Source organism: Calidris pugnax, unplaced genomic scaffold (genome assembly GCF_001431845.1).
Source record: "Calidris pugnax isolate Ruff unplaced genomic scaffold, ASM143184v1 scaffold44, whole genome shotgun sequence".
NCBI classification, from domain to species: Eukaryota; Metazoa; Chordata; class Aves; order Charadriiformes; family Scolopacidae; genus Calidris; species Calidris pugnax.
In genome coordinates, this window is record NW_015094506.1 from 7,499,505 (window position 1) to 7,526,718 (window position 27,214).

At 38.1% G+C, this 27,214-nt stretch overlaps 1 protein-coding gene across 2 annotated transcripts in view; it reads left to right on the forward strand.

The window, feature by feature from the left end:
• The first annotated feature begins 10,244 nt into the window (after window positions 1-10,244).
• NUP205 (nucleoporin 205kDa) overlaps window positions 10,245-27,214 on the forward strand; it is a 50,626-nt gene continuing 33,656 nt past the window's right edge. The window contains exons 1-11 of one of the 2 annotated variants that reach the window (XM_014963634.1): window positions 10,370-10,385; window positions 15,025-15,091; window positions 16,033-16,175; window positions 17,217-17,388; window positions 18,321-18,465; window positions 19,403-19,562; window positions 21,214-21,442; window positions 21,604-21,768; window positions 22,540-22,715; window positions 25,408-25,524; window positions 26,898-27,035. In XM_014963634.1, coding sequence (XP_014819120.1) covers window positions 16,077-16,175; window positions 17,217-17,388; window positions 18,321-18,465; window positions 19,403-19,562; window positions 21,214-21,442; window positions 21,604-21,768; window positions 22,540-22,715; window positions 25,408-25,524; window positions 26,898-27,035 — 1,401 coding nt within the window. In that variant the 5' untranslated portion in view covers window positions 10,370-10,385; window positions 15,025-15,091; window positions 16,033-16,076. Of the gene's footprint in view, window positions 10,386-15,024; window positions 15,092-16,032; window positions 16,176-17,216; window positions 17,389-18,320; window positions 18,466-19,402; window positions 19,563-21,213; window positions 21,443-21,603; window positions 21,769-22,539; window positions 22,716-25,407; window positions 25,525-26,897; window positions 27,036-27,214 lie in introns of both variants that reach the window. The other variant, XM_014963632.1, reaches the window with a different exon arrangement.

Consider the following 27,214-nt stretch of genomic DNA (forward strand, 5'->3'; position numbering starts at 1 on the left):
TATTTTTCTATTTTAATGGCTATTTTTTATTCTTTCAGATGAATTTTAAAATTTTACTGTGTTTTCCCCTGCAACATTTTAAAATAATTGGCACATTATTTCATGAATAGGAGAATTTCCTGCTAAAAGACCAGATGTAGAATTAAAGCTCTAGGTAGATGTAGTTTGTTTTACTCCTAATAATCTAGCACTTGGGTTTTTTTAAGGAATGATAAATTGCCTCTGATTCTTAAATAGGTTATTTTTAAACTTTAGCCAGTCAGCCTCTAATAGGAGCCATATCTTGCTAAACCGTCTAAACCATGTGCTGATTTTTACTTTAACATGCTTTCATTTTGTTTTCTTCTCCTTAATCTCTTTGTATTGGTATCGTATCTGGGAAACCAAAATGAATTTTTGCATGGAAAGCTTCAGAACAGATATGCCACCAGCACTTCCACTGATAGCGTATTGTGTCACACTTGCCTGAAGTGCTTATAATTTGTTTTATGCAAACTCACTATATGCTGGGCCTTAAAATGTACTGTGCATTGTTGGATTGGCATGGGTGGAAGGAAAGATATGCTGAGGGTTTTGTGTGGTTTTAGTCCATGCTTAGCACTATGTCTCCTAACTGGGAAATAAAACAGAGTAATCTCTAAAATCTACAACTTTCAAAACTTTTATGCATTTGTATTTCCATGAGATCCCATGCAAGTAGCCTGATTTCCAAAATAGGTGAGCATTTGCAACTTTTCCTGAGGTCAATAAAAACTCATCTTTTCTGAAATACAGTTCCATTCTGCAAGTTTCCCACACAAAATTTCCATGTTGAATATTAGACCTACACTATGGGAAACACTGGGTACAGCATTATGATAAAAAAAAAAAAAAAATGTGGGCACCCACCCGATTCTACCCAATGTATCCAGAATCTTCCATGTTTCATCTCTTGGGTGTAATATGTTGGAATAAATTTTGAAAAGACTTCAGAATAAAGCTATGGCTAAGCAGAATAGTAGTGAACTTTGATGAAGAATGAAGAATCTCCTGAGAGAAGAGAGTAGGGAACGTACTGAGGAATAAGATGCACAGGGTGATGCCTAAAAGTAGGTTCCACCATAAGCATATGGACAGCTTCATTGTCCTTCAGAGGCAACCCATTCATTCAACCAACCTGGTGAGCCATCATGTTCTTCACTTTGCAGCCCAGAAGCAGCAGAATAAGAGTGTTATGATTAGGTGGGCAGCCAGCTACTTCCCACTTAGGTGAAAATACTAAAGTGTCAGGGATAAGAGGGAAGCAAGTTGCTGGTTGCTTGTTTATTCACTCCTCCTTGCAGATAGGAATCTAGACACTGGACTTTCTTCCTTCTGAGTAATATATACCTTTCCTCATTCTTCTGAGCAGTATATACCTTGACTCATTGCAGGCCTACTTCAAAGGCACAGAAATCAGAGGGAGCACTCTCAGACCTTTTCTCACCGGAGTGAAGTCATACTTCTCACCTCAGGACAGGTAAACAGTAAGTTGTCTCGGCTGAGATCTTAGTAAATACATGGGAGTTATTTTCTTGTCTTCAAGATCTAGTTAAAATCCAGGCTTATCTCAATTTATTAATGTAACTGAAAATACCCCCGGGGGTTTTATTTAAAAATAGTTAAACAGGTACAGTATCTAATTATGGAGGTATAACTATTTTCATTAAAAGGACAGTAGCAGAAACAAAGAGTGCAGGTCTCAAAAGATGAAGTGAAATTGCTGGAAAAATAACAATGGTTCTGTTGTGCTCCTATACAAAGCAGAACGTGATGGCCTAATTGAGTTTTATTAGGCATTGCTTTCTAATTGTTGATGTGACTGAACAATCAAACCTGTAAAAGGCACTTGGCTAATATACTGAGCAGTGCACTTCGTTAAGAAAATTTAGCTATGATACAGCATTCAATTTTAATTGGTACCTTTCATGTCAGATAACTGAGGATTTAAGACGACAAATAGAGCCACCTTAGGTTTTCATGGCTCATCTGCATCTTGTATAGTCCTTTGAAGTTTAGTAGCATGTTACATCCTCCTTACATTGGAATATAACAGCTCTGCACGTTGTGAAGCAACCAGTTCATGAAATAAGTCTCAAAAAAATTCACACAAAAGTTCAAAAGGATGGTGGCTCTAAGCTCTCTTTTTAAGAAGTGCTCCAGTGCTTAAGCTTTTGCACCTGTGAAATTCAAGCAGTTGTTTTAAATAAAAGCTCTATAAGTAAGTCCTGGCAGCTCAGTCTACAGAGGGTTGACAACTGCTGTGGAGCAGATTGACAGCACAATTATTACCTGCAAGGTGTGCCCCACTGGGAAAAGGCTAAGCTTGGGCAGTTTCTTCATGTCACAGCATGTGACAGAAGGTTACTAGAAAGGTGATTACTCCTGTCCTACCACAGCAGTCCTTGTGTCAATTGGCTCTAGCAATGGCAGCCAGGCTTCCCTTGAAGAACTTCTTACTATGAAGTAAGAAATGGCTGACTTCTTGGCTGACTCCAGCCATGATTTGGATGAGAGAAGGCTGTGGGCAGAGAAGCATCATATGACTAAGAAAATACACTACCCTGTGTGATACTAGCTCTGTGTGTGTACTTACTGTCCTCTTATTTTTTTTCCCTTAATTTTAAATCCCAACAATTAATACTCTCCCCTTAACTTTTTTTTTAAGTGTGCATTCACACAGTATTTAAAGAGGAGGTAAGTTGTTTCTGAACAGGGAGTCCTGTTCAGCCTCCTCCTGAAGGCTGTTAGCTCTAGCAGGAGACTAACTCCTCAAAAAGTCCTTTTTCTGGTATTATGCATGGAAGTCAGTGTGAAGTAAGATTTAGAGCTGGATCATTATTTTGTGGAGCCAGGAACAGAGGGAAAAGACAAAGAACTTTCAGACGAGAAATCAGTTTATTGAGAGCACTGGGGCTATATGACTCACCGATTTATCTGAGTACACAAACAAAACAGAAAGTATTAAAAGAATGGCTCTTATCAATAAAAATATAAACATGTTCTTGCTGACATCAGGAAAAAAATCCACCCTTAGAGTAGAGATTGCCTTGGTTTGGAATACCTGTGAAGAAAAAAAGGTCAGCCGGTCAGGTTGACAGAGCTGGTGGAAGTGGTGTCCCCTTTCACATATGGCTCAGGCTTTCAAGAACTCTCCAAAGTAGTAGACACTTAAGTTACATTTCTTTGTGATTTAGGCAGAAAGTGAATTAGTATTTGGGTCTCACGTTACTTGAGCAAGAGCTCTAGGCAGTTGAGGGCCTTGGGTTGTGCTTCCGTCAATTCTTTTGGTTGATGCTGCTGCTTTTGTCTGAAAGACTTTATCACTGAGACAAACTGCAGGAGAAATATTCTTTACCTGGTGGTCAGATTAGTCTTTTGAATGGTGGGATTATCTCTGCCCCATTCCCTGTCAGATTCCAGTTCCATATCTGGTGAAAGTTTAATTATTTTTGCAAAATGAAGTGGCATTTATGAGAGATTCAGAGCGTACAATGCCAAAGTCCCCTCCAAACTTTATGGGAGGTAGGAGATGTGTGTTAAGCTGGGAGGAGGGATGGGCGACAGAACTTGGCAAGCCTCTCACAACCTGAAGAAGTGATCTGAACTCTTCCAGTGAAAGGGAGGCATTAATCTTTCCTATAACGCTGTTTGAATCTCACCTCAAAATTGACACGAAAATTTCTGATAAGTTCTGAAAAATCACACTTTGAAACACGTTTACCATCTGCCAGTATAAAACAACGTCAAACTAAGCCACCAAAAAGGCACAATCAAATCTTCATTAAAATAAGGCCACCTCACTTTTAGGGATTTCTCATAGCTCAGTGTCCTTGTGTAGTTATAATCTAAATATACCTGCAAGCAAACCTTTCCCTCAGTGTCTCAGGATGACTCAGTACCTCAAGCTTCTCCTGGGCTGGACCTCATCACAACTTCTTGTTTCTGCAGACAGGCTCTGCGTTAAATAAGACTGAGAGTGATGCATAAGAAAAACAAAATTATATTGTTAATAGGCAGATGCCTAGGAATGCAGCCGAGTGACACATTCTGAGTGTTATTTCCAAGCAAACATTGTTGTTTGTAAAGAGATAGCAAAAGACGTAAGACTATCCTGAGATCATAAGCATAATTCACTGCTGTCTACTTAAAGAGAACTGGTATGACCCTTTATGCAGATACCAACCATAATGATGAATGTAGGTCTTGACCTTTGACTTTCTGTTCTTCAAATTAGTATTTCTTGTATGCACGCTTTCAATAGGTTATTAACTTTGGAGTGAACTATTCTCCTAAGTATGCTCCATTGTAATTCCACTAAAGTTAATTTACAGTAGTAGTAGTTTTGGCTTGCGGAAGGACCTAAAGGATTCCCATTCCTCCATGGTGGACATTACAGACACACACAATTAACTCTGAGAATTTTGCCTTCTCCATTGGTTAGGTCTCATTTTATCTGAGAGTTCACATTAGCTGACCAGGTGTTTTTCAGCACTACATTTCAGACAGAGATTTAGCTTTGTCTGATTTAGAATAGGAACATTTTTGAATGATGAGAGAAATAAATTTTGACTACCTGACACCATCTAGAAGAAAGGTCTCAGTCACATGTGCCAAGTAGCTCAGAAACCTGAACGTAAGATAAAGGTTTCCCACTATTCTACTCTTAAGCACTCAAGCAACTGAATGAGCATAAGCCATAAACTCCAGCCTTGATCACTCAGGCACATCATATAGTTTAGTGCTCCAATGTCTAAGGTGTCACCTTGGTAGGAATTATTGAACATGTGGTCTCAACAATTGCCCCATTAATTACGAACAGCTACTATTCCTTCTCATTATCCTTCTGCAGCACAGTTATAACCAAATAAGGCAGGAGGAGACTTTAATAGACATGTGACTTCCAGTGAAATATTTTGACACCAGAGCCAATTAATACAGTTGCCTATTCCAGAAATTGGATTTGTTCGGTCCACATCCTTCAGATTCTTGCTCCTGAGGGTAATTCTCCCTGATCCTCAGGAAACTTCAACAAAACAAAAATGGAATGGAGCAGGAAGCAAATCCTTTCTTATGGTACCTATTCAAACAGGGCTTTCCTTCAAGTAAGATATCTCAGAGTATCACGCCAGGGAAAGTATTGCAGTATCTGACTGTCAGAAGTGCACAAGCTAAATTCTGCACACATCTTTGGTGTACAGGAGCTTATTCTTGTAACCGGAGAACTCCAAAGAAGATAATTAACAGAACAGTAGTATAACTTGTGAAACAGTTTTACCTTGCAGTAGAGATGGCATTGCGAGATGCCATTTTCCCGAGTCTCACTGGTTCCCATATCAAATTCACTCAGTTTGTAAGTATAAAGTAATTATTTCTCAATTTAGCTCAGGTTGACCATCAAGATGCTTCCTTTCCCATCTTCTGTATTATATCCACTTACAGAAACCCTGTGCTTTACATTAATAGCACAAACATTTTTGTGCAACTTTACACACCTTCAGTGATGCCCAAGTGACCTCATGATATTTTTGTAGCTTTACGCTTATTCCAACACATCCATTTTCTGTCGGCAACCTAAAAAGATGCACTAAGTGTATAATTCAGCCTTCAGAATATATACAATATGCTTCAGGAAGAGCTCCGCATGAATTTCAGGACAAAGCCTGAATTTGTGAGACTGGCAAATAGCAAAAACATCAACCATCTGTAAATCTGATACGGAAATCACTGAACAGAATGAGTATCAATAAGGCAGTTGATGTGCCAACACTTCTACGTACTATATCAAATATCTCTACTTTGCTTGTACTTTGTCATTCCGCCGTTTCCCCTGTTGTGTGTTTCTTCATCTCTTGTTGTCAATTACTAGCAGCTACATCAGTACAATAATCAGATTGTCTCTTGGGCTAGTAACTGCCTCATTCCCTTCAGAAGCTGAATGGAGAAATTATTACAAAAAAGAAAAGCTATTCTTCATTCTAGACTAGAGAAGAAAGAATAACAAGACAGATAGCTCTAAGGGCCCCAAAGCAGGAATTAGGAAAAAAATAACTCACAATACTTCACATAGCCAAGAACAGTATTTTCATTTTACCTCTGAAGCCTGAAGAGGGATCATAAAGACCTGATTGTTAAGCAGGAAAATTACTGATACTGTTTATCAGGGCATTCATTTCTGGTCAGATGCTTATAGTCAATAATTGTCCTCACCTACACAGGAAGGGCAGCACTCGCTGTTGTTCCCCACTTCCAGGCCCCGAGGAAGGTATTCATATAACTTTGAGAACATTTAGCTCTTTGTTGCCTTGGACTAGATAAACCACTTACCCAAGCTAGTAACAACCTCACGCAGCTTCTCTGATGATCTTAGATACCATGGTGACAGTAGAAATATCTAGGATGGAAGACAGGAAAATTACGAAGTTATTTTGCTGAGAATCACTGCAGGGAAAGGTCTTAGACTTTCCTCTAAGATTTGACACTGAGCTAACTACCTTGATGTATAAAACACACTTTTTACAACAATGACAGGATTATAGCCAGCTAAGAAGTTTTCAGGAAAATTAGCCAGCATAGGAAGAGAATTCAGAGGTTTCTGCTCAGCCAACTTAACGTAACCCAAAAAGGCATTCTTTTTCTCTGTTCAGATGGGGCCAGACTAAAGATCCAGTCAATCGGCATTCCAGGCCTGCTGTGAAATGTTATACCCATTTTTACAGACCAGTAAGCTGAGATGCACAGACAGAGTTAGTGTCAGTCAAAACAGGAGCTCAAGGAAGTTTTACGGTCTAATCAGTAGCCAAAAATGCTTTTGACATTTTGGGTAAAGAGGCATATTTCACAATGTAAAGACTGGTCTATTTATGTAGATGCACTTCTACAAGGTATCTTTTTCAGATGCAGTACAGAAAAGCCTTTTAATTTTCATTTTACTACATCATGCAGGATGTGATCACAATGACACTCAAGATTAAAGGTAGAAAATGAAGCATGGCCTCTTGGGCATTTGAATAATACTATTTTATTGCTAATAATTATTCTTCCTGATCATAATAAAGGGTAAAGAAAATAAATTATATCATCATCATCTTCATATCTTGATGTGTGATTTGGCTATGAACCACAGTGACTAAATCCAGTATTATTAAAATTAAGAATGTTACACCTGTAGTACATCACAAACCACCTAGAAGTTCCAGTCAAAAAGCAGGTTCCCATTGTGCAGCACATTTTAATTATTACTAGTGGTTATTTCCACCTACAGAAAATAGCATCTCTTACATGAAGGTCTCTCACCACACAAGGAGAATTTGCCACCCTACAGGTGATCTGGGACCTCCTTTCCCTGGAATCCAGAGGAATTAATATCCATCCCAGGTATTTAGTGTCAGCCTACTTTTGATACTTCACAGATTTCTGTCTAGTAATTAAGGATGAAAGAAACCAGTGTCCCTTACTGAACCCAGCTGCGTTGGAGAACTTGCTGAGAGCTATTGTTAGGAAGAGGAATGAGGTATTCTTTCCCTATAGTGACTTGGCAAAAGTAGTCTACCAAACCAGCCAGTGATCCTGGGTAAACAATAAGATCCTAAATTAAAGGACAGAAAATAAAGCGAGAATAAGCAAAGAATTACTATTCATGGACTTGCCTACTCATCAAAGCATGGATGGATGCAGTTATGCCAATATAAATATGTGCAGAATGTATGGTATGGTGCATCTAGATACCTCTCTTACTTCATCCATACTAGGAGCTGTACTGTCACAACTGTTTTGCATTAAAATATCACATTGCTGACAGAGAAAGCGTATCATAAATGCTGTGCAGCTGGAGTTAAATGTGGTATTTTTTTCTGAAGTTCAGCTGCCCAATGACCTACCTCATGCCATCCACTCTTTTCAGGGTGTTTTTTTCCTTCATGTTGCTATGTGACCATTGGCCAGTTGGCAAGGAGAGGAAAGAATTATCTGGAAATTTAAAGTATTAAATCTGCAGTGGTTAGAAAGGATTTTTTCCTCCAACAGAGATTAAAAAAAGTGTGTGCAATCTGGCTGCGTCTGAATGCCAAAAGAAATATGACAGCTCTTAATGCTTGGGAAAGGCTTTTTTAAAAAATGGATTAATTAATTTATTTTTTTTTTTTTAAAGAGAGAGATAAATAAAGTATTATTTCTTAAGGAAACAAGGCTTAGGAAATCACACTCTGTCTGCCAAACTTTTTCAGTAATTTTTTGAACCTGTTGCAATTCCTGAAAGAATTCCAATCTAATCTCATCAAGGGCTAAAGGGCTCAAAAACTTATGCCCTCACAAACTTTGTGAAAATGTGTAGGAATGTATAAAATGTTAGGGAATGTGTAAAGGAAAAAGATCAAAATTAGGATCTCTGTAGTTGGAAAAGCTGAAACAAAACCTCTAGCTATCCATTACATTTGCCATGGCCAGGCGATCAGAACATGCATCTCCAAATTTTTCATGATATACCTGCCTTTCATAGTCGTGGGTCTTGAGGTGGCACGTGGGCAGCACAGGAGCAGAGCCATGTCTTCACAGTGATGGGTATACACGGGAGAAGATACAGAAATACCGTAGCCAGGTACTGAGGCTGCTTTAGCTCTGCTGCTTGTGGAATAACTTGACTTATTTTCTACTTTCACCTCTTGCCTGGCACTCCTCCTTTCCTAGAATAAAATAAATAATTCACTGGCTATCATTCTCATTGCAATAGCTCTGTTCTGGTTCATGGCTTAGACCAGGAGAAGGGAAATCTCAAGGAAATAGGAACCCTTTGACTTAATGAACAAATCAGGACAAATTAATGAGAACAGATTCATCCATTGAACTCTGAGAGGAGCTATTCTTGACAGGATAGACCTTTTCCTCCCCTCTTATTAAACTTCCTTTTCTCCTCTTTCTCTTCTGACTAATCCATGTGAAACTGTTTCTCTGGTTTCTGTCTCTTTTTCTTATAGCTGCCTTGTCAATTCACTCTCAACCCAGGACCACAGATCTCTCTCTATTGCCCCCTCTGCCAGCCCATTATAGGGAAGATCTAGAGGAGCAAAGATAGTTATTTTGCCAATTTCCCATGGGTCTAGTTCATTTGACATGGTTTTGCAACTGTGAAATATTGTTTTAATAAAGTTCAAGAGGGGAAACTATTGACACGAAAAATGAATATACATACTTTTGGTAGAGTCTTTTATCTGAATACAGGAGGGAACTCTTGGAGGAGATGTGTTTACTCCTGGGACTGAGGGTAGTAAATTGACTTCAGATATGGTATACTTCTGAGACACTAATATTTCTTCCTTAGCTCCATACATGTACATACATGTACAAATGTCCTTTTTGCTTTCTTTTCTTTATTCCTGGTACTTTGTTCTTGCACATACTTTGAGCTTAAATGCAGCTTTCTTCACAAGATAACCCCTATCAGGGCTGCTTGTTTTGTGCTGTACAAGATTGTAAACCCCAGTTCACCTGAAGCCCAAGGAACACGAGTTTTAAATGCCACACACCCGCTAACAAAGTTGAACTAAAGAATTAGTTTACTGAGTTTAAGTGAATGGTGCTGTTTGAATTATCTGCATTTTAAATAGGGATTATCCATCCCTGAAATATTTATAAATCACTTATTTCATCTTTTTGAAGGCTTCAATCGGAAACCATAGAAACGGAAACCATTCTGGTTTCAAAAAAAAACCCCAACACCATAATAATAGCAGCACTCTTACGTTCTTTTCACTGAAAAATAATAATAAAATATTTTTAAGTGTTCTAATAAATGAGCGGGGCATGGCTGGGAAGGGCAGACCGCCCTCAGCGGGGTATGGGGAAGGGAGGGGGAAGGAGCAGGGGCGCCGGAGCGTTAGTCACACCGCAGGAGCGGACCGGGGCACGCGGGACCCCGCTGCTCTCCCTTTCCCGCAGCCACCTGGGAAAGGTTTGAACGCCAGCACGAAGCCCGCCCACACGATGAATTATCAACCTCCAACTTATACCGGCAAAAGCCGAACACGCCGCCTCCTCAGCCCCGGCCGAGGGCTCCGCGACCCTCCGCGACTACAACTCCCGTCGGCCCCCGGCGCAGGGCCCCCGCACCGGCCTGTCCCGGCCCTGCCCGCCGGGGGAGCCGCCGCCGCGGAAATGGCCGTTTGTTATCTTTCGCCAGCTGGGCTGGCCTAAGCCGGGAAAGGGGTAGGGAGCCGTGTGAGCCCCTCCCTTTCCTCCGGCGGGCCGCTGTCCCGTTCCCGGGGTGGCGCCACGGCGGGCAGCCCGGGATGCTGGCGGGCCTTCCTCGGCGGCGGCGCCACCATCGCGCTTCCCTCTCTCCAAGATGGCGGCGCCGTTGGCGGTAAATTCGGGTAAGAGGAACCTGAGCGTGGGGTCGCGGCTTCTCTTCCTCCTCTTTCGCGGCGGTGCCGCTCGCCCTCTCTCCCGCTGCCCGCCAGCTGCTCGGGGGGCGCCGGTCCCGTGCCCCTCCTCAAAGCCTGGGGAGCGGTGGGCGGCGGCACTGGGAAGGCCGGGCGGGAGGAGGCGGCGCGGCCCGGCCAGGCCAGGCGGCGGGCTGTGGGGGCCGCGGTGGAGCTGGCAGGCGGTGGGGAGAGCGGCCTCCCTGGGGGCCTCCTGCCGTACGGTGGTGCCCGGGGCGCTCAGGCCGCGCAAAGGTGATGGAGATCTGGGGTCAGAGCTGCGGCCGTGCCTGGCCCATCCGGGCAAAGGGTGCATGAAGCTGGGGGTAATGAGATAGTAAAGGCCACCTTGGTTCGAGAGGGCTGTGGTAGCTCTGTGTATGTGTGACGGAGCATTGCTTTTGTATTGTGCTCATCTCTTAATGCTTCGCGCAATAAAAGGCGAAAAAGAAATATGTCCTGGATTTTGCTCTGTTCTAGAGAAGACGTCTGGAAATGTTGCATTGGTTTCTCTTGCGTTGAGTGTTGCTAAGCATTAAGACCACCAGGGGCATCAGAGTCATCTGTGGTCCTTTCAGAGCCTGTCACAAGGAGCTGTTTTGGGTTACTAAGGCAGCACTTACCTGGTATAACTGGGGAATAAATCTAATACAAAAGGAAATGACTAGATGATCAGACAATAATTTAGGACGTCACCTGGTTCAACCCTCCTTCACTTCCTCCCCCTTAAAGCAAGGCCAGCTCAATCAGGTGGCTCAGGGCCATACCTAAACTAGTTTTGAATACTTATAAGGATAAAGATTCTCCCAGAGGCTTCTCTGGGCCTCTGTTCCAATGTGTGACCACTCTCACAGTATTTCTTTCTTCCTTTCCCTTTCCCTTCCCCTTTTCCTTTCCTCTTTTCATTTTTGCTGATGGCTAATAGGAAATTTTAGTATTGCAGCTTGTATCAGTTGCTGTTCATCTTCTCCTGGGGTACCTCTGCCTCTGTTTACTGTGAATAGTGCCATTCGGTAGTTGAAGACAACAAAGCTCCCATCCCTCTTTAGCTGCCTTTTCTTCAGACTGAACGAGGTCTGTTTTTCCAGCCTCTCCTCATTCATCCTGTTCTCCAGATCCCTGTTTCATTGTCTTACTCTGGGGAGTCCAAAACTGGAGACAGTACTGGAATGAAGGACTCTCAGAGGTGCCTAAATAATCACTTCCCTATACCTGCTGGCTGCAACTCTATTAATGCAGCCTCCTTTTCTGTGAGGATGTTCTCTGACTAGTGTTCAGCTTCCCATCTACCAGGACACTTAGGTGTTTTTCTGTAAAGCTGCTTTCTAGCTGCCTGGTCCCCAGCTGGCACTGTTGCATGGAGCTATTCTCTCTCAGGTGCGAGACATTGCACTTGCTGAGCTTCATTAGGTTAATACAGGGAGAATGGAGACCCTGTGAAAAGTGGCTGTGACTGGAATATGGGCAAGGCCAAAAGGTCTGTAACTAAAATGGTGTATCTCATAGTGACTAGTTAATAAAATTAAAAACTCCATTCCTGTGTCAAGCAAGGAGTAAATTTTACAGAGAATATAATTTGATCTAACGGAATCAATTACATCCATGCCCCCTCACAGAAAAAAATAAAGCAAAGGTGCTTCATTTGAAACGTGACTTAGTTAAAGTGAAAATTGGAGTAGTTCAAATGAGGCTATGATTTATTGTATAAATAACATGGCAAGAAAGTCTATAGCCTTAAAATTAAAAATATAAAGAATTTTGCATCTAAAAGATGAGTTAAAAATTAAAGCAGATGTGGCAGTAGAATTAATGAAGATTTTGCCTTAGGTTATAGTATGTCCCCCTTTGTGGGAACACACATAGCATGGTTAAGTCTAGAGCTTGGCAAAAAGTTCAGGTGTGTCAACTGCTATTGTTGCCAAAAAAAGCAACCCAGCCTGTCCTTCCTTGCTGTCCCTGATGAGATGCTCAGCCTTTCTAAAACTAGTAATAATAGAAACAGCATAAGTGGGGAAAAAGTCAGCATGGTTGCTGAAGTCCAACCTTTTTTCCATCCCAGTTGCTTATTCCTTTCTCTGCAATATTCTGTCTTTGTGCTAGTGTAGCTTGTGCCATCACAGAACAAACTGGGTTGTAGATGAGATCCTGCTGAAAACAAACTCTTTTTTTGGATTAGTTTTCACTTGGAAAAGTTAGATTCTTAATTTGTTGTAATGCCTTACAGTACGTGTATTTGGGCTGGTGTAAAGTAGTTGTGTTGTAGGGACAAGAGCAAAGAAACGGGCCAGGGAAGTAGTGGAACAGCTTTTGGCAGGTGCTGTGCCTTGCTGTTGGTGTTTATTGGACTCGCTAATTTCATAAGAGTGAAAAGACCGTTTAGAGTGGAAGTGAATCTCTGAACTCTGAAGTTATGTGGGAGAGCCAGTTAACAGTCTGGAGTGTGAAATTATTTGTCCAGTAGTAGCTATTTTTAGAGCATCTGCCTAGGCAGGGGTAACATGGGGTGAATAAAGCACTCTGATGTTTAAAAAGGACAGGGAATTTGTCCTTTTTACAGCCTGTCCTCTCAGATAGAGCTCTGCTGGCACTGCTAATGCTAGTGCTGCACGTGTAGTTTTTGTTAGTGCTGAGTTTGGGGTGAGAGGGTTTCTTTTGATTCTAGCCTTGGTTTATGTGGTTTCTTCCTTTGCAACAGAAAAAAAAAACGGACTAAGTTTTGAATAATTTATTGCTGCTTCTGAGACAGTTTAGGTAGTTGTAAAACTGACTGAAACCAGGGGTTTTGCTCTCTGAGACCTGCTCTTGTCTCCATGCTCACTTGCTACGCTTTGAATTGGCTTATGCTGTGTTATTATTCAGGCCATCCATGTAGCATTTTGCATTACTCTGAGGTCTTGTCTTGACTGCATGAAAGAGAGGGGCATCTTCACATCAGAGTAGCTACCTTTTGCTTGCTGTTTTAGTGTAAGCAGCCTGGTCAAGTCAAGGTGTGGATATATTTGATGCACCTATTCAGTGTTACCTTGAGGGATAGAGCTGGCTAGAACAAGCTACTTGAACATAAAATGTTGCCCCTGTACTTGATTTTATACCACAATATTAACTTGTACATTAAGAAGAAGGGGGGGAGGGAGGAGGGGGGTTAAGCCAGTTTTAGGTGAAGTGTTAGTGTTTTTGTATATAGGCTAACCTGCAAGGCATAGTTCCATTTTTATCATTTCTCCAGAAACAAAGCCAGTTTCAGAAGTTTCTGCCTTTTACTACCCGCTTGTTTTTTCCCTCTGCGCTTCAGGCATTGCTCTTTCAGTTGTTTTAATGGTTAGCAGGGCTACTTTGTAGCCTGTGTTAATGAAATAATCTGATTTTAAAAAACAAGATTGGAAGAACTCTGGAAAATGTTGCTGCTTTTTAAAATTTGGATCATTTGACTAATGTGACTTATAGCACAGTCCATCAGAGTTGCAGGGACATAACTTAATCAAGCAGGTGTGTGTCTGTTTGGGAACAAGTAGCTCTGAATGAAGGAGGGCAGCAACCTCTTAAAGTAGCTTTTCCACTAGCAAAATTGTAGGGTGCAAAAACCACTGCTAGCTTATAGTATCTTTGGGTCAGGGACCTGCTCAGTAGCTGCTCAGAAACACGTTACCTACAGTGAGGAAGTGGTTGTTATGCGGTAGCTTGCAGGCAAACTGAACACAATTGGTAATAAATTTGTCTAGTGTTTGCCAGTGACTTGTGGTGTGTGGAATCTGAAACTTTCACAAATACAACTGATCTCTAACAAGGGAAATGTTTTGATACTTCCGTTTAATGTGGGTCTTAAAATCTTGATTTTTTTTTTTTTTTTTTTCTTTCACAGGATATTAATACTAGGTGGTAAGAATAATTTTCCATCTGTAAGGTTTTCAGTTTAGACAACGGTTCTGGCAGAAGTCTGAAGCTTAGTTTGGCATACTGTATTCGTGAGACCCAATGCAAATAAGGAAACTTCTAGTGCAATCTTCAGTCTACAGACTTTGGGTCCTTAATGATACAACTTCTAGTGAGGAAGAAATCATTTCAGCTCTATTACTGAATTCAGATTTGAATTATGCAGTATGCTTTTTTTTTTCTTTCCCCCAGTATTGAGGAGGAGGATAGAGTTACATTTCTAGAGTAAGGTCAGATTTATGTTTAATAATAATATATTTGTTTGCTATCTTCCTGAAATAATCTAGTCTCTTCTAAATGTAGTGAGGTAATTATTTATATTGACCTGTCTATTTCTAGTAAAGAAAATTCATTTCTTTATTAAGCTCTTGTGTAGAATGTTAACAACAAATATGTCTTAGGGATCACTAGTACTTGTTTGTTGGTTGGTTTTTTTAAATTAAAATGAGTAAATATGAAAGTAAGTGTCTTTAGGCTTATGATTTTAGTTTCTTATGTAATACTGCTGTTAATCGTATAGTTTTGGTTTCAAATATATTTTATTCTGCACAGTCAGATGCAATGATGCACCAGATTGCGACAGCATCACTGCTCATTTTCAGTCACTGATATTAATATTAGATATTTCTTTGTTTTGGAATTTTCTGTCAAAAATGGAAAGTGGGAAGCCTGCCTTGCTGAGCATCACTGTTTCGGCTGGGATGGAGTTAACACTATACCAGCAGCTAGTAAGAAAATTATGTTTTGGATTTAGGGTGAGAATAATGTTGATAACGTACTAATATTTTAGTTGTTGCTAAGTAGTCAAGGACTCTTCAGCTTCTCATACCGGCCTGCCAATAAGAAAGTAGGAGGCACCCAAGATGCTGGGAGGGGATACAGCTGGTAGAGCTGGCCCAAACTGACCAAAGGGCTATTCTGTGCCATATGATGTCATGCTCATTATATAAAGCTGGAGGAATAAGGAGAAAGTGGGGGATGTACAGAGTTAAGCCATCTTGTCTTCCCAAGTAACCATTATGCCTGATGGAGCCCTGCTTTCTTAGAGATGGCTGAACACCTGCCTGCCCATGAGAAGCAGTGAATTAACTCCTTGTTTTGCTTTGCTTGTGTGTGTGGCTTTTGCTTTACCTGTTAAACTGTCTTTGTCTCAAACCACGAGTTTTCTCACTTTTACACTTCCTCCCATCCCACCCTGGAGGAGTGAGCGAGTGGCCGTGTGGTCCTTGGTTACCTGCTGGGGTTATACCACGACACTGATTTACATCCAGATTCAAAGTCTGCTGTTCAGTTCTTAGTTATCTTTTAATCTTTCCAAAGTGGGTGGAATTTCTTAGGCATATAAGGATGCAAGACTACACTCAGAGACTGTATTGAATATCTTCATAAAAAGACTTTCAGCCCCAGAACTTAGCTGCATACATGATGTTTTTCTGCTTCTCTAGCTCCTTAAATGCAATTAGGCTTTATATCACACCATTGTTATTTTTTTTGTGCCTTAAGAAGGGGAAATATGCTTTGCTTGATGGGCATAACAGTCTATACTGTCAAGCTGAGATTAACAGTAATTTACAAAAGTATCCTTATTGAAAATAGTGTATGTGTACTTTGCTTCCTTTGTTTCTTTCTCCATTTCAAATACATTTTTTTGTTTTATTTCTTCTTTTAGCTGCCAGCTTGTGGGGTCCATATAAGGACATATGGCAGACTGTAATGAATGCCATTTGGAAAAGGCAACCTGAAGCAATTCATCGCCTTGACCAGGTTTTAAAGAAACACAAATCTGACTTCATTTCTCTCTTCAGAAATCCGGTACTGGACTAATGCTCTATTGTGGAATGAATTGGAGGGTTGATGATTTGCTCTGTCTTGTATTGTTGGATTACATACCATTTAGGCCCTGACGATTCTTTTCATTTTACATTTTTACAGTACATAACACAATGTTAGTGCAATCTTGTACTTCTGTAAGAATACAAATAGCTTGAATAATATGTATTTGTGTCTTGTACAGGATAATTTTATCTACAACATATTTTTTTCCGCTTGTTACTTGAATGCTATTTTGAAAGGAATAGTAAAAGTATCTGATGTTCCATTAGTCAAGTCTTAGCTTTTTTTGCTACTCTTGTGTGTCTGAAATAAAGCACAAAACTATTTTGTTTGGTTTTGGTCCGCGTTCATGCTTCAGTCAGGTTAATGAACACATAGAACAGGTGAACACATCAATTTACAAATTATAGAATGTGTCTTGTTAGCAATGTGAGATGATGTGGAGAAACTCACTGTTTCTTGGCTGATGGATCACAAGGTAGCAACCAGAAATATGTCTTCTTTCAGTGGTGTTACTTCTGAAATAGTATAAGGCTTTTAAAACTGATAGGTGAGAAAATTTAACAATCAGCTACAGAGTTTTGTCAGTATATTTTTAGTATCTGAGTTTAATAGAAAAAAAGAATGATGTAGAAGATAGTGCTTTGGAGTAACACAACAGTTGTGATTAACAGCCCAGATTTTTTTCACTGATGTGATACCAATTCCTGTTGAGAATTGTATCAAAACTTACTTTCACTCTCCGTTTTTCTTTGTAAACTAAACGTCATCTTCAATTTTCATCTTCAATTTTCTAAGATTATTTTTGGTACATTCCCACAACGAGACCATTGCTGTGCAAGCATGAAGCATTTTTAGGATGCCTTTACTATCTCTGTGTTTAAAAACACTGATTTTGTTTTTATGATGACAGCCTAACCTGTCAGAACTGTATCTGTGAGGAAAGATTAATGTATAAAGCTTTATTCAGTATTTGATCTTGCCATTTTGAGTAACTTCCGATGCTTGTTTCTCTTGCAGCCAAAGAATGTACAGCAGCATGAGAAAATTCAGAAAGCGAGTACAGAAGGGGTTGCTATCCAGGGTCAGCAGGGAACTAGGCTTTTGCCAGAGCAACTCATCAGAGAAGCCTTTATCCTCAGTGACCTCTTTGATATTGGAGAGTTGGCAGCTGTTGAGCTCCTTCTAGCTGGTGAGAAGGGAAAATATTTAAGAGCTGGAGAAATACATCTTAAATAGGGCTTTCTTATTTAAGTGTATGCTTAACATGAATGCATGATTCAGTCGAGGCCTTAGCTTCCTAACATAGAATGTTCTTAAAAGGAAACGTACTGTCACTGGAATGTAATATGATAACGGTGTTCTGAGCCATATTTTATGCAGCGGAATAATTTGAGGGTTTTTAATGATTTACTTTCTCTATCACTGAACTTAAAAAGTTTAAAAATAATTGCTTGAGAGTTTTCCATAAAGCATCACAACAGACATTGGTTCTTCAAAATACATAGTAGTTATACATTGATATGTGATTGTATTTGGATTATAATCTAATAACTGATTAGTAAGAGAAGTATTCTGGGAAGTGACACATGCATTGCATGTAGGAAATGTATTTCAGTGTTACTGAAGTATAATTGTTATTACTTGCTACTGTTTATTTTTGACTTCTAAATTCATTAAAGTGATAGCTTGCTAATTTGTCACCTTTGGAAAGCCATCTTGAAGTCAACGTCAATTTCTATTTTGAACTTGAATTTTCAATGTAAATTCAGACAGACAATTTCATTTTCAATGAAGAAAAGATACTTTGCTGGTAATTAGCTTGAATTGATCATTCAGATGCGTAGATATCAGTTGCAAGTACCATTCAGACTAGGATACTTATGGAATTGAACTTCTATTTCTTTTAAATTTGTGGATATTTTTATAGTTTAATGTGAATTTTAATAATAGTACCCAAAATTTCTGTGATTTCTTGGAAGTGCCTGAAACAAATCAAAGTGATAGTGAGTAACAATGGTTGTTTTGTATGCCACATATATATTTCAATTAGAAATACAACGCTGGCATCGAAATGAGTACATTCAACTTTCTGTGACTATTCTGTGCATTTTCATTTAATAGGAGAACACCAGCAACCTCATTTTCCTGGTCTTACAAGAGGTCTAGTGGCTGTTCTGTTGTACTGGGATGGAAAAAGATGCATTGCCAATTCACTACGAACTCTCATCCAGTCACGCCAAGGCAAGACATGGACTTTGGAACTCAGGTTTGTGTTAGGGTGATGAGGTGATCAAAGCTCTTTGCTTTGAGTGCTTTTAGGACTGATGAGACTCAAGGGAATATGAATATTCTCAAATATGTTTGTTTCTCATAACCTGATGCAGCTGCTTTCACATTTGTTTTTTAAGTATAGTATTCTTTTTTCTTCCACATACTTTTATTGGATTATAAGGATTTGGATATTGGATTATTACTTTCAGTTCTTTCCCTTTTTGGCAATGTTTTGCTTCAGATGCCTTCCCTGTCAGTGTTGCTCTAACTAGTGATGATTACTCAATATTTCAGAAACCAAGTGTCTGCCTTTGCTGTGTTCTGATTTCCCATGTCCTGCAAAACAGAGAATTGTGCTCCTGCCTTTACTTAAAACAGATGCACTATCTAGTGGCAAACGTAATATGCTACCGTTTTTAGACTTGAATAAGAAAACAGTATACACTTTTTACTTCCAATGCACAGTGATTGCTAGACTAGAGAAACATAAAAAGATCTGTTCTAATGTAAATATAAATTCTGAAGCATAAAGTGAATAATTATTTTAGAACTACCTCCACTGCTCCAGTAGGGTATATGTAATTAGACAGTTGTGTTTACCAGTAAGAAAGAGTCTAAGAGCTTGTGAGTTATGTCCATCTTATGTATAATCTTCCTTTTGATAGAAATCTTAACGAGCTGATCCATGTTGTATTCTCATATTCCATGTTCTTGAAACTAGTTAGGCAAAGACTTTGTATCCATTCAGCATAATATTTTGAGAGGGCACTGTTTACTGATTAGTGATGCATGTTTAGTTGCTTTATGTATAATATGTAGTTGTACATTTTCTGTCAGCAAATATATTTGATGGGATTTGTTATTTGTCACTTTAGACTTCCTCTGTGACTGGTAATAGTGTGATGGTTAAATTTATATTCTTTTCATTACAGTCAAGAATTAATATCCATGACAACGCGGTTTACGGATGACCTAATGGAGCAGGGTTTGACTCAGAAGATCCTCACTCTTGTGTCTAACATTGATTTGAACAATGAGTTTGATAAACTCCAGAGAGAGCGAGGGTTGGGCAGTGAGAAACATCGCAAAGAGGTAAATATTCACATTTCCCAATTTTATTCTAAAGACTGTATATTAAATCGTCTACTCTCACCACTACCATTATCAGCACCGTTGGAATAAAAATAGCAAAATAAATTATTAAACCAGCTTGAAACCAAGTCTACTCAGGCAAATAATGCTGGTTTTGATAATCCAATTGTGTTAATATGAACAGAAGCATTTCTATTAGTGAAGTGAAAATGGCTTAAAAATGAATTGGTTTTGTAATCCTTGAACTTAATTGAGACTGTGACTAACTGCAGAGTGTATTGCTAGTAGAAAGATTTTAAACATTATTGTTTTAATTTCTTAACTTCTTAGTAATGGGTGATCCGTCTAAAAATTATTCTATGTTATAATCAGTCAGTTTGTTTTCCACCAAATAAAGAACTAGTTTTACACTTTTGCTATTAATCTAGAAATTATGCAAAGGATATCCTTCTGATTTACCTTAAATTACCTTAACTTTACCCTTAAAATCCATTTAATGCTTAATGTTAGACTTTTTTTTTCTTCTTTTTTAGGTGAACTGCCATATTCCCCCCTATATTCATCAGAACTATTGTTCTCTTGGAGTCTGTGCTCAAATCTCTTGCTGTGTTAAATGTTGAATAATTTTTATCATCATGCATGTGATTTTACTGGAGATAGAATGCTTATAGCTCTTCATTTTTTTTTTAACCAGGTTCAGTAGATATAGGGCAAGAACATTATTAGAAGCTTATTAGAAGCTTGCAATTTAGCTAAATAAAATACAGTTTTATGAAGACAATTATGAAAGGCCATTAGTGGCATTTTACTTTTGAGGATTTTTTTTTTAACTTGTAGTGTTTTCATAAAACTACTAAAGCAGTTAAAACTCAGCTCTGGGGGAGCAGTGAAGTTAACAAATGAAATACATCTTTTATCTTGTTTGAAAATGGTAATTTTTGGTGTAACTGTTAGAAAAAAGACAAACTTTGTTTTCAAGAGCCTTTGTGCTTGATTGTATCATAGCGTGCAATATTTTGCCAAATAAAATGAAAAAAAAAATCTTTAGTATGAAAATGCTTGGTAGCTGTTACGTTGGGCATGATACTTGTTCCATACGTAATAGGGGATGATAGATTTCATTTATGTTTATATTCTAAAGTTGATATAAATATTTTCTCTGAGGGTTGAAACTTCTAATTTTAAACATCTTTCATATTTCTCAATGTCTTAAAAGTTTGTTACTTATGTAGTTAGTTGAGGACATCTCTTTTGGGGCAAGGGGAAGACTGTGACCTTACCTGTATATAACACCCAGTGTAATTGTGTATTAGAGACAGGAAATTTGTCTTTTGTCTGATAAGTTTACAGCTAAAAAAGTCTGCATAGATTCGTGTCTCCTGACCTTGACAGAGATGCTGGTTTGCATGGAGTCATATTCCAGGATATCTACTTACACCTCATATGAAATACATGGAATATGAATGCATTTAACAAGCATAGATGTGCATTTTGTTGTTTAGCAATTAAAAAACCCCTACATTTTCTGTAGCTGCTGTCTTTAGAGTAATTTTTAACTTATCATACTTATTGACTGAAAAGGACAAATTGAATGTGTTGCCAGAATATTTATATTCACTGGGTTGGTTTTTTTTTGGCTTTTCTTTTAAAGGTTTCTGACCTCATTAAAGAATGCCGACAGTCCTTGGCTGAAAGTCTGTTTGTGTGGACCTGCCAGTCACCACTGAGTAAGGATGACACTTTAATCCTCATAAGTTACCTGGAGAAAGTAACAGTGGAAGCTGATGGCTCATTAGACAGCGTGAACTTGTCTCTTCTCATGGCTCTCCTTTACTGCTTTGATGTCAGCTTTCTGGAACAAGGCACAGAAGATCGTGAAGGTAATGCTGGCAGGTTTCCCGGAGAGGTTATGTTGTGCAGATGGATAAGTTGTTATTTAACCAATTTTGTTATCGATCAATAATAAATTGGGAGGATTTTGCATGTTTGTCTTCACATTCACTTACTGGTTGTTGGCGTTGTGTTTGTTTTGTTCTTCAAGATTTGATGCACCGGCTCCCTCTGCTAGCAGAAAGGCAGTATATAGCAACCATACACACTCGTCTTCAGGAGTCTCAGCCTTGGAAATTACCAGGCCTGCAAGCAACTGTTAGATTAGCCTGGGCGATGGCATTACGAGGAATATCCCAATTATCTGATGTGACAGGTAAATTACCCTGAAGTGCAGTTGCTGCATGTTAGTATTCAGAGCTTGCAAGCGGTATAAGTCAGAGTATCTGTTATCTTTTTGAAGTGTTAGTATTTACCTTTATGATAAAATTACCATTGACACTCCTTTAAAGCTTTCTTGGTATGTGAGTTTCGTTGTTGAGAATTGAATTGCTCTGAAATGTAGGCAGATACAGAAGTAATTAGTTACTAGACAGTGATATTGCATAATGTCTCATTGAAGTGGAAGATTTTAATGTATTGAAAAATGCAAAAGATTGCATTTTAGCAGCTTTAGTATAATTTGAACACTGAAATTAAGAATAGTTTCATGCTTATGACTCTTTACATCTGTAAATGTTAAACCCCAGTATCTTGAGAGGACAAATTTATTTCTTTTTTTTTTTTCCTCTGTGTACTTCACAAGCTTTCCAGGCTCCCTGCTAGGTCAGAATTGAGTCTACTCCAGGATATCTATTAAAGAAAGTGTAAACATAATTAATGTTTAATTAAGGTTGGTTTGTGATTCTTGATTCACAGCCCTAGGTTTGATTGGGTCAATGGATTATGCACTTCAGCACTTATCAGAAAAGAAAGTTGAGGTCACCACCCAACATTAACTTGTGTTTTCCTGTATGGTGGAAAAAATATAGCTGATAGAAGCATGTCGATTTGCATGTCAGACAGGTATTCTGAAATATGTTTCATTTGTTAACAGATGATTGTAACTTAATTTTTCCTCTCTTGTGTTTTTTTTTTTTTTGCCCAGCTCTTGCAGAATTCACTGAGGCAGATGAAGCAATGGCAGAGCTAGCGGTTGCTGATAATGTCTTCCTGTTCCTGACTGAATCTGTTGTGGGGTCTGAAAATTTCTACCAGGAGGAATTTTACATTCGCAAAATTCATAACCTTGTCACAGACTTCCTTGCACTTATGCCAATGAAAGTAAGTCGTTTGTGTGAAGCAGTTCTTGAGAAATGTGGGCATCTTTTCTGTATTTCTAACATTAGGACAGGTAGTGTAGAGATTCACATGTGATCCTCAGCTTCAGGTGCTGCAGTTCAGAAAACTTGTTAGCTTTACAGAACCCATATGGTTTGGGATTTGTTTTTCACACTGAAGTAGAATGTGATTTCTTTTGTAACACTTCAACGTGGTGAGATTTGCAAAGGAAGCTTTGGTGGTGCCAGTAGTTTTGTTTTACATGGTTAAAATTTAAATGAATGCTGGAATTGATGGCAATGTATGTGGGTATTAATTTTGTTGTTATTTTTTCTTTTGATACAGACAGTGGTATAACCTAAATTAACTTACTGGTTTTGTTTCTCATTTTTAATTTATTCTTTTACTAATGATCTTTTCCATGTTTAAGGAGTGGCGTTTGCTTTTTCTTTCAGTAGTATCAGTTTTGGGGAAAATGAGTGGCTATTTTCACTAGAACAGCAGAAATGCTGCAAGAGGGTTTTAAAAAAAGGGTTGAAGCAATTACAACAGTTTTATTTGTGCAAGACCTTATATCTAGACGTGGAAAATTAAAGTTCTGTGAAAAAGCTTTTATTTAATTGATGGAGGCTTTATTTTGTGACCTTCTTGTGTTGAGCTGTAGTTGGAGTTGCCAAATAATTACTTTTTTCAATGTGCAAAAAGAAAGATTTAAAAATATTTTTTGTTCATTGTAACATTGCAGAAGGAGAACAATATTGGCAGGAAAAACAATATTTGAGCCATAAGAATCTTTGAGGGCATATATGAACATGTTGTAGACAGCTTTTCAGGTTTAATTCTGATTTATTTATAATCTGTTGGTGTTGCATGTTGTTTTCTCAAGCTGTCTTTTTAACCCACAGAATATTCATAGAACAAGTATAATGTCAGTTCAAACAAGTTCATGTTGATAACTTTAAAACTGTATTTCTGCCACAATGGCTGCCTGTGTACGACACTTACTGCTTTGTAACTGGCTTTGGAGGTCCTTTGGAAGGCTGCATGCAGTGGTGTTTTCTGTAATACAGACATGGTAGCCCTTAGGACTCTTTTGAATATATGAGGAATACATGAGGCATATTTTATGGAAGTTCTTTAAACAATCAAGTACAAACAGGCTTGGAACTGGGAACGTTTTTATGAAGCAGTTCTTCATTGGATGGTGTTGCTTTATGAAAGATGAAATGTCTCCCTGTAATGATACCAGTTTTTATGAAAGATTTTGATAGAGGCCACTACTAGTTGTTTTACAACTAGTAAATACTTTGTTAGCAGGCAATTGGGATATAGTTCTACAAAGGATTTTTTTGTCCTAACTGCCATTAGAGGTTGGTTTATATACTCAGCTATTTCTACTGAATCTCAAATTTTAGGTAGAGAAGTGTCTGCTTTGCAGGATATTTAATTTTTTTGCATATATATATAACCTTTGTTCAGTTGTATTTAAAAGTGTAAGTCAGCATTTTATTTCACTCTTCTGTATAGGTTTAACATTTATGATGCTTGCCAGTGATGATTTGGGTAAATCTTTGGGTTGACTGCAGTTACATTCAGAACTCAATAATTAGCTTTAGTAGCTCAGGTAATTCATTATTTCAGTTATCAACACTCAATTTTGTCCACGTATTAATTTTGTTAGTATACTAATTTGGCTAGTTTGCTCTGATAACTTTCCACAGTTATTTCCAGTTTTTAAACTATTTTTTCTTGATGAGACACAATTATTCTGCTGCTTATTTAATTTTACAAATTAAGACATATTATAGGCCATGAATGAGTCTTCACTGACCATCACCTTGTTTTAATTTTTGGTGTGTTGAATTGGTTGCTTATTTCTGTTTCTTGTTCCTCAATGTCTGATTAATATTTAACAAAACTTAACTTTTCATCTCATGGCTATTTGCTTTCTATAAGCCTCTGGTGGGATGTTTTGTCAAAGGCTTTTTGACAACAAATTTAAATGTCAGCTGTTTTTTGTTCAGTAATTAGTTTTTTCAGCACAAATTTTAGGATACTGATTAAAGGGCTTTTTTTCTTTTATAATTGCTGCAGTTGTTCTTCCCCTCCCTTCTCTCATTTTTTCCCTATTGTATTTATTTACACATAGTTATGTTTTCAGTTGCAACAGACTGAGTCCAAAGTAATTATATCGATCCAAAACTTTTCAAAACATAAAGTAGGTATAAGTACAAGTAGCCTTAAATGGCTAAGAAAGGTGCAATCTGCCAGTCTATCTACAGAAAACATTATTTTACAGTGTTTTCTGTTCTTTTCAATCCTGGTGGATAATGGTCTAACTTTCTTTGTTCGAAGCTAACCTCTATGTAGCTTTCGATGTAAAAAGAGGAAAACAATGTACTTTTCCTAAGCATCTGGTGAAGTCATTTGGGAAAAACTCCCATGGTATAAGTTCAGGGCTATAAACTGGGTCTTGGCAGTAAGAAAGTGATTGAATGTATCTCTGAATATAAGCTCTTGTAAGGGTGGGGATTAAAAAAAACCAAAACCAACAACCTGAATATTCTTGTCATGCATGTGCAAGTTAATTTGCTTTCTTAATTTTTAATAGGCTGTTTAGACAATTCCATTATTTCTGTTGTTACATTCTTAGCTCAATATAGACCAGTGTTTTTCTCCACTTCATAAATTGTAGGTTAAACAGCTGAGAAACCGTGCTGATGAAGATGCTCGCATGATCCACATGACTCTTCAAACGGGTAATGATCCACCTGGTTCCCTTCGGAGAGACCTGGAGCATTTAATGCTTTTAGTAAGCCCCATTTTCTTTTAAATTAATGTGGCAAAAAGTGATTGTAACTTTCCTTTTTCATCAGAAAATCCATATCTGAATGATATCATACAGTGCTGGATTTTTCCCTTTTTGGATTATAAGGATTTTTTTTTCTCTCAAACATAGACACTTTCTATAACTTTTCATGTAAAGTACTGACTTTAATGCCTTGTCTTTTGATGTTAATGAAGTGTCATTTAATTTTTGTTTAGTAGGTAAATACTGCATTGTTTCTTAAATTTGAAGAAGAGCTGAAGTTATTTTCCAAAATGTTTAAATATATAAATTAAAGTTATCTTAACATATCTATTATCTTAAGCCATCTTATTTTAACATAACATAGAAATAAGAATTTTAGGACTACAGGCTATCACTGGAGTTGAGATCTGGCTAAATATGTGTAAGTTCTCTGGAATGGAACACCTTTCTTTATCTAGACCTTAATGTTTACACAGTGTTTTATGTTTCTGTAAGTCTTCAAATTTCTCTGTATTTACTGTGGGTAAACTAAAATTAAGGGGTTTTTCCCCTCTCTTGACAATTATTCTGATAAAGGATTGAAATGTTTAAATACTTTTCATACGTTCATAAACTTGTAATGAGAATTTTGGAAGACTATTTTGTATTTACTGTAGAGTAGGCTAGGCAAGGTGACCCCATTAAGGCTGTGGAATTACACATTCCCTGATTCAGTAGAATTTTAACCACAAGCGTACATTTAAAAGAAAGACCTTTCTGTTTCTGTCATTTTTTAACAAAAGAAAGAAAACTGAAATAAAATGAAATGGAAAGAAAATTTAAATATCTGTGTTTATTTAAATATTAGTTAATAAGGCTACCTTGTCTTTTGCAAAGGTAGTCCTTTAGGTTATAGAACTTTAACAGTAAAATTTGTAGTGAAATACTTTCTTAAGTAGCTTTGAGATATGTAGTAAACTTAAAAGAACAATTAGAAATGACAAATTTGTATGTTCAGATAACAGGTAAGATTTCTAATCCTGATACTGGCTAACTTGTTTTTAAGTTAAAATATGCAAATGGTTATTTAAGGAGAAATGCCACTGTTTTCTTAGCAATGATTTAATGCATAATAACTAAAGAGAGGGTATCATTTAAAGTTATGAAATTTTCACTTAGATGTGCATTTTGATTTTCTCTGGTTGTCACTTGTTCTCATACTGCTATGTAGAAGCTGTCATTTGCAGAGAGTTTTAAGGAACAGAACATAAGCTGTGGGATGCCTTGCCTCTCAGATGTGTTTAGCTTATACAAAAGCACTGCTTTGATTGTTGAAGTAATCATCTCTTCTTTATAGCGTTGATATTTTTCTAACATTTTCCTTTCTCTGATAGATTGCTGAATTGTATAGGAAAGATCCCTTTAATTTGCAACTTGCCCTTGAATACTGGTGTCCATCAGAGCCTTTGCAGACATCTACCATCATGGGGTCCTACCTTGGAGTAGCTCATCAGCGACCCCCTCAGCGCCAGGTAGTCTAGATTTTCTTGAGTAATATGCTAGAAACTTGAAATTAAAGTAATAAATGAATAGTCAACAAAGTTTTTGGTAGCTTCTAAGATGACATTATCTTCTATCAGTTTCTTATTTGCATGTGTCCTGCTCTGCATGACAAGTTTAATTGTTGCTTGCTCTAAAATGAGTTACTGCC